Below are 14381 nucleotides of genomic sequence, written 5' to 3' on the forward strand. Positions count from 1 at the left end.
ATATATTATTCCCAGCTTATAAAGTAATATTTGAATTTGCAAGTGATTACTATAAGTCTGCAACAGAGCTCCGAGTAGTGCTACATCAATAAATAGATGTTTTAGTAAACCACAACAGGTAAAAGTTAGTTAGAAATTATTCCATCCCAATTTGTAGCACATCAAAAAGTAAAGTTTATTCCACAACCCATAAGCTCCAACATGAAACACAAACCCTAATTTAACTTCTAAGTATTAATTCATCTTACAAATAACCCATTTATTCCATAAATAATTGATATAGAAACTTGGAACTAAACACCCTACCTTACTATGTCTGCCGAAGCTTCAGTCGCCAGAAAAAATAGAATTTTCCAATCAAAACAGAAAATATGGTACAAAACCCAACTCACTCCTCTCATCTCTTTTTGGACTTTCTTTTCTTCGAAATTTGAGCTCAGAACCCAAAAATGTAGAGCTATCTCTGCTTCCCTTTCTTCCAAATGAGAAAAGTGATGCAATGAGCTGATGATTTTTAGTATTTATATATAGGTATTTTAGTAATTTCAGTTTTGTGCATAGTAACATAACCGGTTTGTCCTATTTATATCTCAAGATTAAGAAAAAAGCCTTTTCTTTGCCATTCCAATAAATCAAATTGAGACAGAAGATGAAGAAGAGAGAAGGCTGGTGGAAATCTCAAGTCATCGCCATAACTTTCAATTCCAAATTCGAAGGGTGGAGAGGAGACAAAGGAGAAGGGTGGTAGTGGAATCTCTGGGATGGCCAATTCAGTCTTTATCTTTTCCATTTCTGCAATTGTCAGTCCTGCGATTAGATCCAGTCCATGGGAAGGACTTCATGGACAATGTGCAGCGAACGGGAGATTGTTGGAAAAAAACGAAGAACCCGACTAATAACACGGAAGTTGTGGAGAGGATAAATAAGTGAGCATGTGCCCTATGAAACTGGTAGGGCCAGATTAATTATTCAGTGACTATTTGGTACAGAAACACATCAAATAATGGCTTCATCAAATAATGGCTTTGAATTATTAGTATTATCCGTTTTTTATACGAAATGCCAAACAAGGCGGGTAAGTATGTAATTGGCTTCTAAACCGTTTTCCTCGGCGTCAGGAGGCAATAATTGTCAGTTAAAAAAATAAGTAAAAAAAAAAAAAAAAATAGAGGAGCGAAGCAATATTGTCTCTGCCCGCGCTTTGCTCAGCTAAGGAAAACAAGCCTGTCTAGTTACGGAGAAACCCAAGAAAAATGGAGAAATCGAAGATTGGGAGGAGGTTCCAAGGCAAGGTAGCGATTGTGACGGCTTCCACTCAGGGAATTGGCTTCGGCATCGCCGAGCGCCTGGGTTTGGAAGGCGCCTCCGTCGTCATCTCCTCCCGCAAGCAGGTCAGTCTCCGACACTCATCAATCCTCTCCTCCTGAATCTTTGACTTTTTTACATGAAATTCATCTGGGTTTTTCTTCAATTTTAGTCAAATTTGATTTCTTTCTGGTTTCCGTGGATATTGGGATCGAAAATTGAACCGCTGAATTTCGTTGTGTGTGGTTGATTGCTGAAAATGAAATCAGGCTTTTTGGGGACAAATTCTCGAGAAAGCGCTTCTGCTTATAAGTACTTATGTTAGAAATAGTTTATTATTTTCACCAAAAACGCTTTCAAGTTGGCAGAATGTGCTTTTAGCCTTTCTAACAGCAGTCCGTTCTTGTTTAATCCCCGGGAAAGATGAAGAGAGGAAAGTTAAATACTGCATATCATGAACTTCAATCAAGCTAAATGGTACATGTTTGAGTTTTATGCTGTTTTTTAATGGTTGTGCTGATGCGTATTTTTTCTTGCTTGATCAAATTGTTCCAGAAAAACGTTGATGAAGCAGTTGAGAAACTTAAAGCTCTAGGAATTGAGGCGCTGGGAGTCGTTTGCCACGTTTCAAATGAGCAACAAAGGAAGAATCTCATTAACAAGACTGTGCAGGTAAGAACATTCGTCGAGTCCATGATTTTACATTCACTGTTAAAGCAAGACGCGGAATATAAACAGAAAACTACGAAAAATACTTGATTACAACCTCTGATTTGAGTCATCTTCCAAATGAGATGGTCTCTCTCTTTTCCTTATAAACAATTACTTCTCCATTTCAATGATTCTTCAATGTCATTCCGTTGAACGTTTGAATTTTACTGATTTGTTTGCAGAAATATGGAAAAATAGATGTGGTAGTATCAAACGCTGCTGCCAATCCATCAGTTGACCCCATATTGCAAACCCAAGAATCTGTGCTTGACAAGCTATGGGAAATCAACGTCAAAGCCACTATACTTCTTCTCAAGGTAAAAGGCCACAGGAAGACGTGATCGAACAGCCAAGAGCACTTTTCCCATGGAAATTTTCTGCTCAAGCTGCAATTAACAGTTGCCGATATGGACTTTTTTATGACTTATTTTGTCCTCTCCTCGCATATTCGATATGCATAAATTTTTGGTGTTGTTTGCTAGGTTATAATACTAGATTATATGTGCAGGATGCATTTCCGCACTTGACGAAGGGTTCTTCTGTTGTTATCATTTCCTCAATTGCTGGCTACGATCCACCAGGAGCTGCCATGGCTATGTATGGGGTCACTAAAACAGCCCTTCTTGGGCTAACCAAGGTATGTAGGTGGTTCCTGTTTTACACCGTTTGTTTCTTCAGCTCTGGAAGCCACACATTTTCTTCAGCTTATTCTTTGCTGGTCTTACTTAGGCCCTTGCCGGTGGCATGGCACCAGATACTCGTGTAAAATTGTGTTGCTCCGGGTTTTGTTCCTACAAACTTTGCTTCATACATTACAGAAACTGATGCCGTGGTAAGTATATATGTGCGCGTATATAAAGGCCAACGTTGGGATATATAGTTCCTTTCCGACGGATCTTGGGCAATGGCCATTGACCTTTGTGGTTGACTGAACTCGAATGGTATTTTGTTGCAGAGGAAGGCCCTCGAGGAGAAGACGTTACTCAACAGGCTCGGTACCACTGGAGACATGGCTGCTGCCGCTGCCTTTTTGGCATCCGATGATGCTTCTTACATAACCGGAGAAACTATAGTTGTGGCCGGAGGGATGCCCTCTAGACTTTAGTTCCCTTCTTTATCAACATGTTTTCGCTCGAATCATTACAAGAACAAGTGTTTTTTTCATAATAACTATTGGACCTTGAAGCAAATATCAATAAAATTCACTCCTATCGATTTTCAACGTTAATTTTCGCCGTCTCATAATGTCTCGTCATTCTTTCCAATCTGATACCGGAAGATCTAATAATACACATAAATCTCGCAAGTAGAGTAAATTTTGCATTTACAATCTTGGACACGAAACATTAACGCTACATAATCCCATGCTTAATAGAATATTAACATTTCCTTCTTGTCACAAACAATACACATTAAAAGATGAAATACAAATACACGTGAGGCCGGACGGTTTATAACCAAAAAAGAAAACCACAGAAACCCTAGCAACTACTTTGAGTACTGCAATCGAGCATCAGACGAAAGGCAGCCGGAACCCCTTTGGGCACTCTATGAAGCTATGACTTATGTACACGAAATCAGAGCATCCTGATTTCCGACGTTACATCATCTACAAACTTCTTCAAAGGGTGGTCGTCGGGCCTTTTTGCCCTATTACATTACCACCTTCACAGCATATTAATCCAGAGTAAGCTATCTTCAGTCTATCTGAACTGCACCTTTAGGCTTACAACACTTTACCACGAAGGAAAGAACAGAGCCGGTTGTCGTATGTGCTTTTTCCTTCGGTTTCAGCCTTCATATTTTTACATGCAAATCCCACTTCTAAAAACAACTATCATGAAACTGAATATATCTACACAGGAACCACATCAGCATTCTGATTATCATCGCACGTCAGAATGAGACCTTCAACATAGGTCGGGAGAAGGCAGCGAAACCATTGAAAGCCTGTTGACACAGGCTCCGTTGGAGGAACAATCATGACCACATTATCGTGGCGTCTGACAACCCCCATCACACTTACAGTGCTGCCCTCTTTAATATACCTGACGAGGAGGAAACATGTTCTCAAAAGCCTATAAGTTGTGAAGGAAAGAACCTCACAATTTGTATAATCATATACGAGTTTCCAGTTACAAATTAGATGCAAAAATCTCTGACCATGTAAAAATTATGACTAGAAACAAGAAAGCAGCATACCCTTCTTTGAGGCGCATTACACGGTCATCAGTAGAGAGGTTGCGCTCACCAAGCCAGCGCAAAAAACTTGGAGATAACTCTCTGTTTTGCTTTCTCACGTCCACCACAGTAGCTGGTTTTACGAAAGGGGCAACCTTGGCTCCATAGCCAGCTTTCACTAATGCTCTTAAACCCGATTGGAAGTCTGATATGTAAAAGTCAGACACATATTTCTGTTCAGAAGAAAACATAAATATTAGATTTTAATATTCCAGCCTGACTGAAGTCTTTAAAGTAAACAGAGAACTGCATATGCAATCTTTTGGTAGTGCAAACAACTGCAAAAGACAACGTGCAGATGGCACCATTTGTGGAACTCAGGTTAATTATACTGTATTATTACCCCAACAAAAATCCAAGCAGGAGTTTCAAATTGTTTGCCCACCAGTGGAGGATAACAAATGCATACATAAATCTTTCAGGTATACTCATATCTGGCTATATTCATGTCATGAATCGCATGAGCTAATTTTATCTGGTACTGCATGCCTAAAATGTTAAGTTTACATAGTGTATGAACATATATCTACATATATGTATGTATATACTGGGTTTCACTTCTCAAGGCCCTGTCAGATCGACGAGTGCAGTATACACAAATCTTTATTCTAAATCGTCAGTCAAACTTTGACAATGAACGCAGTTCAGAGCACATAAGCACAAATAGTCTGACAACTAACCTCTGAATGCCTAGATTTTTTTTTCTCCGACTTGCGCACACAGCATCCTTTAGATTCGCACAACTCGGTGGAAACATATACACACCTAGGTACCCTTTGGTAGGATGATTCCAACGGAATACTGCCACAGGTAACAACCTACATGCAGAGATATCCACATATTACTACCTATGAAAAACAAGCAAAGAAGAATAAAACCAAACCATCATAGTAGAATAAAAAGATTTATTACTACGGTGAAATCCAAGATTGTTTTAACTTTTTTGATAAGGCGTCATTTTAATCTACATGGAGGGAGATTCAAACTCGGGTGCAAAGAGCCAGACACACTGCCATGGCCAACTGACTTAACCGGCGTCTGCAATATTGTTTTACTTTCAACTTCTCCACTAGTCATGATTCAAATTCCTACGTGGTACCAAATGCCCGTATACATCAATACACAACCAGAAACATTCGAATTGACAGTGATAATCCAACCTCTTAGTATTTGTCGAAATCAAACAATTGACCCACAAAGTCTTCGAAACAAAACTATAAACGCTAGATAAAACAAAAGGCTTAATATGTAGCATCCGAAAATATCCCTAATCAAATCTTGAAAATAACAAATTGGGAAGGTATCAAATTTAAATAGCAAGAGCAAGTGAGCAACCCAATTGTATTAAGAGCGAGCAAGCAACTAAATAAACATGGAAAAGGAAAGGAAAAAATGAGAGAGATGGGGAGAGTGAAATTACCCCTGTAACCTTGACGTACTGTCCATCAATGGCACCCCTGAGCTCAGCATCTGGGTACCTCCTCACAAACCCTAGCAGCCCTCTTCTTCGCCACGCGAAATTCCAGACAATAACCACCAACACCGGCACCAGAAAGAGCGCCACCGCCACCAGAATCACCCATTTCTTGACGGCCACCATCAGAAACCCACCCACTAGCAACCCCATCGCCGCCACCACCATGAACACCCACACCGCAACCTTTGACACACGAAACCCCACCTTGACCTCGTCGGTTAAGGTGGTAACCGCCGACCCATACACCACTTTGCTTTTGCTCATCGACCCCGTCTGTTCCAGCTGGCCGGACGACCTCCTGGGCCCGGAGCTTAGTGGGCCCGAGCCCAATGGGCCGGAGGTGATAAGGCCAGTTACCTGAAGCTGTGGAGTCAAGGGGCCGGAGGATTTCTTAGAAATCTGACCGGAATTGGGCCCCGATCGGACGGATCCGCTGTTATGTTGGGAGGAGGAGGAAGGGCGTGAGCCTGAGAGCTTGGAAGGAGGAGGAGGTCCGCTGGATGGGGCAGAAAGAGGATTATCGGCAATTTGTATGTCGAACATTTTGCCTAGCTCTCCAGATTTCTTCACATCACCGCCAGTGTATGGGACGGCGCGTGACGCCATTGTCGGTTGGCGCTCTTTTAGCTGCTCGGGTCGGCCCGACACTACCAGCCCGCTGCTGAGCTGGTGAGATGGGATTCGGCTACCCATTTTTGGGCTTTTTACAGAGAGGAAGTATTAGCAGCAGCTGCAGAAGTTAGAGTTGCAATTGACGAGGAGAGAGAGAGTGATGGAGGACTGGTGAGGAGGAGGGAGAGTGGCAGTGAGGGTGTGAATGGTGATGGTGGGAGTTTGAGGAAGAAGGTGAAGCAAATGACGGAAATGGGTCTGACGTTTTGTGATAATGACGTGTGTGTCCGCTGTCTTCAGATGGCGGTACAGCAAGTTTACTCGATTGTGGTTTTCCCTGTTTTGATGAAGGCTCATGGTAGATGTGATGCGCCCCACCCCACAAACTCACTCACCAAGTAGCCTCTGATTTTACCATTTTGCCCCTCAAGCTTTGCTGTCCGCTTGATGGATTCCCGTTCCATGTTGAAGGGTGATCAACTCGGTCGCGGAAAGAGATTCTCTTCCTTCCTCCTAATCCATTAAGTTCCAAGATTCCGGTCGTTGAAATTTAATCCAACGGTTAAAGTTATTATAACTTTTAAAATGGACTCCTATTTGTAACCGTTAGATCAAATTTCAACGATCCGGATCTCCAAACTTGATAGATTAGGAGAAAGGAATCCGAACAGGATCCCCTTCCCTCCGTCGCAAAGAAAAAAGAAAAATGTGTAGAGCTTTGTCTATATTATTCAAAGGACATCTATTTCTTATATGTTTTTCTCACTAACTCCATTCGATACGATTCAGTGTAAAAATTATTCTAGTTAAATTAAGATAATTTACAGAATATTTTATCAACCGTGTTATATGAAAGTTAGGAAAGTCCAAGTTAATATTAGCAACTGTCATTAGAAACCTATAGAAACAAAGTTAGTTTCCTAGGGCAACCTTACCAAGTAGACACGCATTAGTAGACTTTTGTGGCAGTTTTTTCTCGCAATCAAACTTGTTGGTCAAGTTTCCACCAAAAATAATAAATTGGCATGGGGTCCCATATGCCATACCAGAAGAATGAGAAGATAGTCAACATTGAATCCATTACATTAGTCTGCTTCTGCACAATCAAATGACTAATCAAAATGTGGTGGCTGTGATTTAACGGGTAACATAATCTAATCCAGTCATTAGTTTTACTAATTGGACTCTAATACCAAATTTTAAAAAGTCCTTGCCAACCTTAATTTCTCAAAGGGCTGATTTGGTAATTGACACTACGTTAGGCCAAAATCGGACATAGCAATTGGAATCCATAGTTTGCAAGAAAGTTGATATTTTATTATAAAATTAATTGGTAATGAGAGATGCTAAGAAGACTCCGTCAAAGTGGGATTCTCATAAACTCTCTGCAATCTCATGTTTTTGGCGCATTGTTTCATAATGTTGGTACGAGAATTGCGTCACAAATATGAGGTAGCGGATAGTCCATAAATAGTCTCACTTTTAAGAAAGCTTCATTAACATTTCTCATTTGGTAATATGAGTCTTTGTAAGGGTTCTCTTTTTACCGATGCGAGACTTTTTTATCTTCGCATCCTCATACAAATTTTCAAGTTAAATTTGTAGACAACACGAATTAAATGACGCGAAGCATTGTGACTTTAGTTTCACATCCTCATAGTTTGTGGAGGTGGTAAAGCTTCTCTGCTTTTTCTTTTGCAAGGGATTCTCTTCATCTATTCTTGCAATTGCGTCCTTATTTGGAAATTACGTTTGCTTGCTGTATCTTTTTCTAATTACGCTACCTTAATCTCAGCACTTAGTGGTTGCTTTGCATCTTTCTGTCCTTTATTCTTTAGTCTTCTTCAAGATTAATCTTTGCTTTTAGGACTCTAAAATTGGTCAGAGCTCCAATATTTGGGCCCAATCAGTGTGACAATTTTGGATTATGGGCCTATTAGTCCACAATAATATTGAACTACACTACTTGAGGTTTTCTAATCTTAATTAAGCTTAAAACCTGACATGCTCGGTCTACTTAATAGCCTGAAACCTAATGTTTCTCATTTCTAAAATACAATCACAAACATAAAAAGACGTCTCTTAATTAAAAGATTCATTGTTTAAATACTCTCACAAACATATAAAAACTTGAACGTCTCTTCAATCTTCTCATTCAAACAAACAACAATCGCCCTTCATTGAAAGAAAAGAATAACGATTGGGTTTAAAATAATTATAGCATTAGTGAATTATAAAAATAAATTACATGCAAATTTTATATTCAAATGGGCACTTTGTCAAGAAGCTATTGGCTCGATATGATTAGTGTCCTATTAAGGAAGCCGATTAGTGTCCTATTAAGGAATCACCTATAATTATCATTTTTTTAATGATTTGGTTAATTAAAAAAAGTTGTCGGTGGAGAGAAAATAGTGGGTGAGACAGAGAAGGACAGATAGGTAATTTGGCATTAATTGAACCATCTCGTTTAAAAACGAAGCTCATGCATGCTTCATATAATAACAAAACATATGACAATATGACACGATTGATGGGTAATATGACCATAATGGACATGTACATTAAATATATACAACTACAACTGAGAATCAATCATTCTTAGGACCTCAGTATGGTCCTGGATAATTTATCGATGTCGATACAAACACGCGTTAGGTACGAACAATGATGATATTTTAGGTGGTCGTTAAGAGTGATTGAACCATAGCCAGGCCCTTACATAGTAATTTTAATGTTCGTATATAACAAAATTTTTATTTTAATGACAATGTATACTTATTTTGAACGAGGAAAGTTGTGATTTAGAAAAGAAAAAGAAGGAATGAATACATGATCAAGGAGTTCATTAGTTAATCTCACTATTAAAATTTCATATGTTTGATATGAATTTTAATGTGTAGGCCTACGCTTTTTTCGGATTTCAGTTATATTGGTAAAACAAAGAAAAAAATCATAAATATTATTGAACACGAAGAAGCTGAGGATGGGAATAATTGGAATAAGCATTCTATGGGTGAAGCAACACAGGTTCGAAACTCTCATTTCTCTTAAACTATTGTAAAAATTTCAAACCCTTTACTTATTAATAATAATGAAAAAAAAAATGAACATACCGAGCAATCATAATTTTCCAAGCAATCAAGAGAGAAGAGGTATTCATTTTTGGGCCTATGTTTTAGCGGGCTTTCAGAAAAAAGGTATCAGACTTGTTGGGCTTGGCTAAGCCCAAAGTTGGAGAAAATAAGCGGGAACTTTGGTGCTACTGCAAAATCGCAACTGTTTTTTGTTTCCTAATTGAACTTGGATTCCATTAGGTATCGTTTGGTATGCAGACGGGACGGGACGGAACGGAATGGGATGGGACGGAACGGAATGGGATGGAATGGAACGGAGCGGGAGCAAAGATGCACTCGGATGGAAACAAGAAGGAAGAAGAAGGAGACGGAGATGTTATAATTTTATGTTCCACGGATGTGGAACGATTCGTTCCAAGGGGTGAGGTGGAACGAAAATTCACCCAAAACTCATCCCGTGGAACAGCTCGTTCCACCCGTTTTAAGCGCACCAAACGTGGGACGGAATGCCTTGTCCCACTTTGTTCCGTCTCGTCCCACGTACCAAACGTTACCTTAGGATTTAGGATTCTGGATTTCCTACTGTAATTAGTATCCAAATACTTCAAAAGATGACAAATTGTCTCCGTTTTTCGATTCTGGTGTTCGGAATTCCATCTGGGTTCGATTCTATCTTCAATGTCGCTGTTACAGCCGAGGGAAGCCTCGCGCTTGCCATTCCGGAGTCGAAACCGATGTCGCACACTAGGGTTATCGGCATGATACGTCCTCCTCAAGACATCAGAACCATAGTCGACAAAACTGCCCACTTCGTGGCCAAAAAGGGACCCGAATTCGTGAAAAGAATTGTGGCTGAAAATGCTGGAAATTCGAAGTTCCATTTTTTGAGTTCCCTAAGTCCTTACCATGCGTATTATCAGCATCGGTTGTCCTAATTCCGGGACAGGAATCAGCAACCTTCAGATTATGCCGAGCTAGAGTCGGTGGAGCCTCTTAAATTTCAAGTAGGCAGGCCATGGGTCCATTTCAATAACACTGATACTGTCCCTACTTGATCACCTGCTTAATTCGTCAGGTGTGGAGTTTCAATACAAAAGATCTAGGTGTTGGTTAGAGTGAGGTCATTCTATTTAAAAGGCTTGTTCTCAAGCCTTCTGGTCGATGTGGCTGATGTGGGACTCCAGTGCCTGATCCCTCTGCCCAGTTTAAACCGGTGCGAAAGGTGATTGAAACACCGGAATCCGAGCAGTATACCGTTCGTATTCCGGAAGTTATTACTGGGGAAGAGTTTGATATTATTAAGTTGACAGCCCAGTTTGTGGCTCGAAGGGGGAGCTTATTCCAATCAGTGAGATGTCGAACACATGAGGATTTCCCTCGTTGATCCAAAATTCAATGAGCAGAAAGAGAAGATGTTTGCTAAGATTCGGGATACTACTCTGGCTCAGGATGACGAAATCTCAAGGAACATTTGCAAGATCCCGTCCTGATATTTTTGGTGCCACAGAGGAAGAGGTTTCTAATGTTATCAAGGCTAAGATTGAAAAAAAGAAAGATGAGCAAGAAAAGCAGGTTATATGGGATGGTCACACTGGAAGCATTGGCTTTAATCAAAACTATGGTCCTAAAAGCGGTGCAAGGAACCTTCCTGGTCAGCAGCTCCTCCTCCAAAGTTGGTGGTGCCTTCAGTTCGTCCTCTTCCCCCACCACCTGGTTCGACCTTGAATCTACCTTGTGTTCCTCTAAACACAGTCCCGTATTTTACACCTATGCAAGTTCCTCGTGTCTATATTCCTCTTCATGTTGCTTTACATACGATGCAATCGATGCCACCACTGCCTTTGCCTCAGGTTATCCCACCACCACCACCACCTGAGAAAGCCCGTCCACCACATCCGGAAGAAGAGCCTGAGCCAAAGCGGCAGAAGCTTGACGATTATATGCTCATTCCGGAAGATCAGTTTCTGACACAGCACCCGGGACCTGTCTGAATCAGAGTAGCTGTCCCCAATGCCAATGAAGGTAATCTGAAGGGGCGATTTTTGGAGATTATAGTGCAGTCATTGTCTGAATCTGTTGTTAAGCTTAACTGAGTGGAAAACCCGGCTTTCTCAAGGACAATTTGTCGCTTGCTTACTACAATGTTGGAGCTGGAGAAACACTTATCCTTTCAGTACGAGAGCGTGGCAGAAGAAAGAAATGATCGGATTAGGTGACCAGGACGATTAAGGTTCTTGCTGGAATTTTTTTTGTTACAATGAGAATATGCAATATATCATGTGCTAGTCTTTCATTCGGTTTTATTTGATGTTATATAATGAGATTAATATGATAATTTTTTTTATGAACGTATTATTGTGGTCTTTAAACTGATGGTGATTGTCGTATCTACTGCAGATTTGGTGCATCGCCAAGGAGAATGAGAAGTAGATTGATTAGTTCTTGTTTGCTTTAGCCAAAGCTAGTCATTTGCTTGTATATCTGATTGCTGTTCTTTTTTGCAATGCAGGTTTTCCTCTGGAAAACGTGTGGTCTTCTGGTGTTTGATATTCCTAGAAGCATGCTTGTTTAGACTCATGAAACGGTCCGTGCAACCAGTTAGATCAACTCTGGCGGCAATGCCATGGCTGGATTTGATTTCGGTACCATGCTCACGGCACAAAGCTGGAATTTATAGCTTTGTATTTTCTCTAAATTATTAGAGCACGGCTCCGGTTACATAGGAGATTCCTAGCGTTGGGCTTGAGATTGGATTTGAAGAGTGAATTGGTAGAAGCAGTGAGTTATGGGTTACTGTTTTTCTGAAAAATGAGATTGTTGAGTTTTGTCGAAATGTTCTTCATAGGTTTACAAAACTGATTAAAAACCTTTTGTTACCAACGGTTTTGTGGGAACAATGCAATTTTCATCAGAAGTTTTGGGTGCAGATTCATGAAAAAATATTGAGTATCTACATTTGTGTTCCTTGCCCAACAAGCATTACATATTTCAGTTACCTATTGGAAACCCCCTTTCGACAGATATATAGTCCCATCGAAACCCTAGTTCTTTCTACTAAAACAAAATCTTCTTCTTCCCCACCAACGTACACAAACATATTCAATTTGGACAGATTAATTATATATATATATACACACACACACACACACACCCTATAATAAAAGTTGTGATGGTGGATTATCATCTAACGAAGCTTCCCTTGAGCGTTCACTGCAACAATTGTTGCAGTCTGACCAACAAATGTCCGCGGAGAACGTCCCTCACATGAGCTACGTAGTTCGGTTATCCTCTAATCTTTGGAATCCGTTACTCTGGTCGCTCCAAGTTCGATTTTATTGCGTTTGTCTCTCTATTGTCTGTTGGTTATTTACCGTTTATCGATAGCTACCTCATTCTTTCATTTACAGGAGCTTTGGGGATCTCCAATACCCTCTTTGATGTTTGATTGTACCAAGTGCTCGGCCCGGATTGCGGGGAAAACTGACCTAGAACGCAGAAACTTTTGCATTTTTCCGGTGCTACACGAGTTTTTCGAACCTAAAATGGCATGAGTGAGGTACGTAAATGCAAGAATTATTCTGCCTACAGCTAGCTATATTAATTTCTTCATGTTTTTAGATCGTCTTGTATTGTTTTGTTATCGCATTGCATATTTGTTCATGTATATCTCTTTTTAGGTTGTTCAAGTAATTTGACAACACAGAGATCCAACTATATATTTTACCGTTGATTTATGTAAACTCCGAAAAACATCAAATGGCTAAGACCCACACACGTACATCTGACGAGTAGCGGAATATAATCTCTTTAATTTGATTCCAACATCATTTCAGTACATTATTAGGTAATATTCATTTCTTTATATGCATGCTTGCCCTTTAATCGGATTCCATACCAATGAGATCCCTCAGCTACCCACCCCACATCCACTCTTTTCTCCTTAAATTTGGAATAAAGTTGTGGGATGAATGATTAAGTTTAAGGCATGTGTCCTAGTATTATACCTGGTATGGTGTTGACATAAAACAGAGCCATCAAGTTTTCTTCAAGAATCAAAGGATATAATAAAGAAGATTAGCCAATATTCAATTGGGGGAATCATCAAAATTCCATTAGACATTGTCGAGCATCATATCATATTGATACTAAGTGGTGGGTGGCCTTGGTGAATAAGGCATTCCACTTCAATTTGCTGTCTTTCGGTTCAAACCTGTTTCCCTTCTCTTAGTGTAGCTTAGAGCCCTGATAAGGTCATTCGCTATGCATCGAATTAAACTACGCGCTCCAGAGCTTGTGCGGGCCCTCGTCAATTCCTTTGAGTAATATTCTTGCGAACGTACTTCCCAGAAGGGATACTTAATGCGTTAGCTTCAACACTGCACGGGTTTATACACATAGCGCCTGGTATCTATCAGTTTACAGCTAGGCCTGCCAGGTTTCTAATCTCATTTTCTCCCCTAGTTTTGTCTCTCGGTGTTTGAGTTGGCTTAGCATAATGCTTTCGCCATCGGTATTCTTTTCGATAGAGTGGTAATGTAATCAAAAACATATCATATGATGTGAAAAGTAATAGATCATTTAGACAATTCTGAATCCCAATTCCCAAACCCTCTTGGTTAAAGAAGAGTGAAATGTTGATGCAATTCTTTAATTTTGATAATGGTTAAATTTAAATCAGAGGAATTATATCTGTTGAGAAAACCTAACATGTAACGTGATGTGGCTCAAGTTCAGCCACTTTTCTATTGTCACTCAGCCCACCAATCTTTGCCAGTTGTGTAAATTTCAATTCTGGGGTGGGAGCCCTTGCCATGCATGACATTTTTTTCTTCTTCTTGCCTATACCATCATGACATGCGACGGTATTCTAAGTGAATTACGTACTATCACGTTTTTATTTTTTTATATTACAATTGATGATTAGTTTTGAATATAGAGTAACGTGTCGTTGAACAAAA

General features: G+C 40.0%; 2 protein-coding genes and 1 pseudogene across 3 annotated transcripts; 2 read left to right on the forward strand and 1 right to left on the reverse strand.

The window, feature by feature from the left end:
• Window positions 1-98: 98 nt before the first annotated feature.
• Window positions 99-3244, forward strand: LOC103946314 (tropinone reductase-like 3). The gene is given in 7 exon segments (XM_048582440.1): window positions 99-1391; window positions 1861-1977; window positions 2199-2333; window positions 2525-2653; window positions 2746-2781; window positions 2783-2848; window positions 2972-3244. Coding segments are annotated over 7 exon segments (771 nt in total). The 5' UTR covers window positions 99-1253; the 3' UTR covers window positions 3122-3244.
• Window positions 3245-3362: 118 nt separating this feature from the next.
• Window positions 3363-6832, reverse strand: LOC103946395 (uncharacterized membrane protein At1g16860). Of its 2 annotated transcripts, XM_009357128.3 has the most exons (4): window positions 5678-6778; window positions 4938-5075; window positions 4219-4430; window positions 3363-4064 (listed from the first exon to the last, which is right to left on the reverse strand). In XM_009357128.3, exons 1-4 carry the CDS (start codon window positions 6425-6427, stop codon window positions 3872-3874), a joined length of 1293 nt encoding a protein of 430 aa, XP_009355403.1. In that variant the 5' UTR covers window positions 6428-6778; the 3' UTR covers window positions 3363-3871. The 2 variants fall into 2 exon arrangements, with proteins under 2 accessions (XP_009355403.1, XP_018502695.1); XM_018647179.2 differs by lacking the exon at window positions 4938-5075 and having other exon boundaries at window positions 5678-6832.
• A 3202-nt stretch (window positions 6833-10034) lies between these two features.
• On the forward strand, window positions 10035-14307 carry LOC103943864 (annotated as a pseudogene).
• The last annotated feature ends 74 nt before the right edge of the window (window positions 14308-14381 follow it).

Source organism: the organism of the source record quoted next, unplaced genomic scaffold (assembly GCF_019419815.1).
Source record: "Pyrus x bretschneideri cultivar Hongxiangsu unplaced genomic scaffold, Pyrus_bretschneideri_v1 Contig19, whole genome shotgun sequence".
NCBI lineage: Eukaryota > Viridiplantae > Streptophyta > Magnoliopsida > Rosales > Rosaceae > Pyrus > Pyrus x bretschneideri.

Excerpts from the sequence above, each read along its gene's own strand:
- LOC103946395 (XM_009357128.3), bottom strand. The coding sequence starts at position 6,427 with ATGGGTAGCCGAATCCCATCTCACCAGCTCAGCAGCGGGCTGGTAGTG. Across the intron at positions 5,076-5,677 it reads AGTACGTCAAGGTTACAGGG|GTTGTTACCTGTGGCAGTAT; the intron begins GTAATTTCACTC and ends CTCTGCATGTAG. Across the intron at positions 4,431-4,937 it reads AAAAATCTAGGCATTCAGAG|AAATATGTGTCTGACTTTTA; the intron begins GTTAGTTGTCAG and ends TCTTCTGAACAG.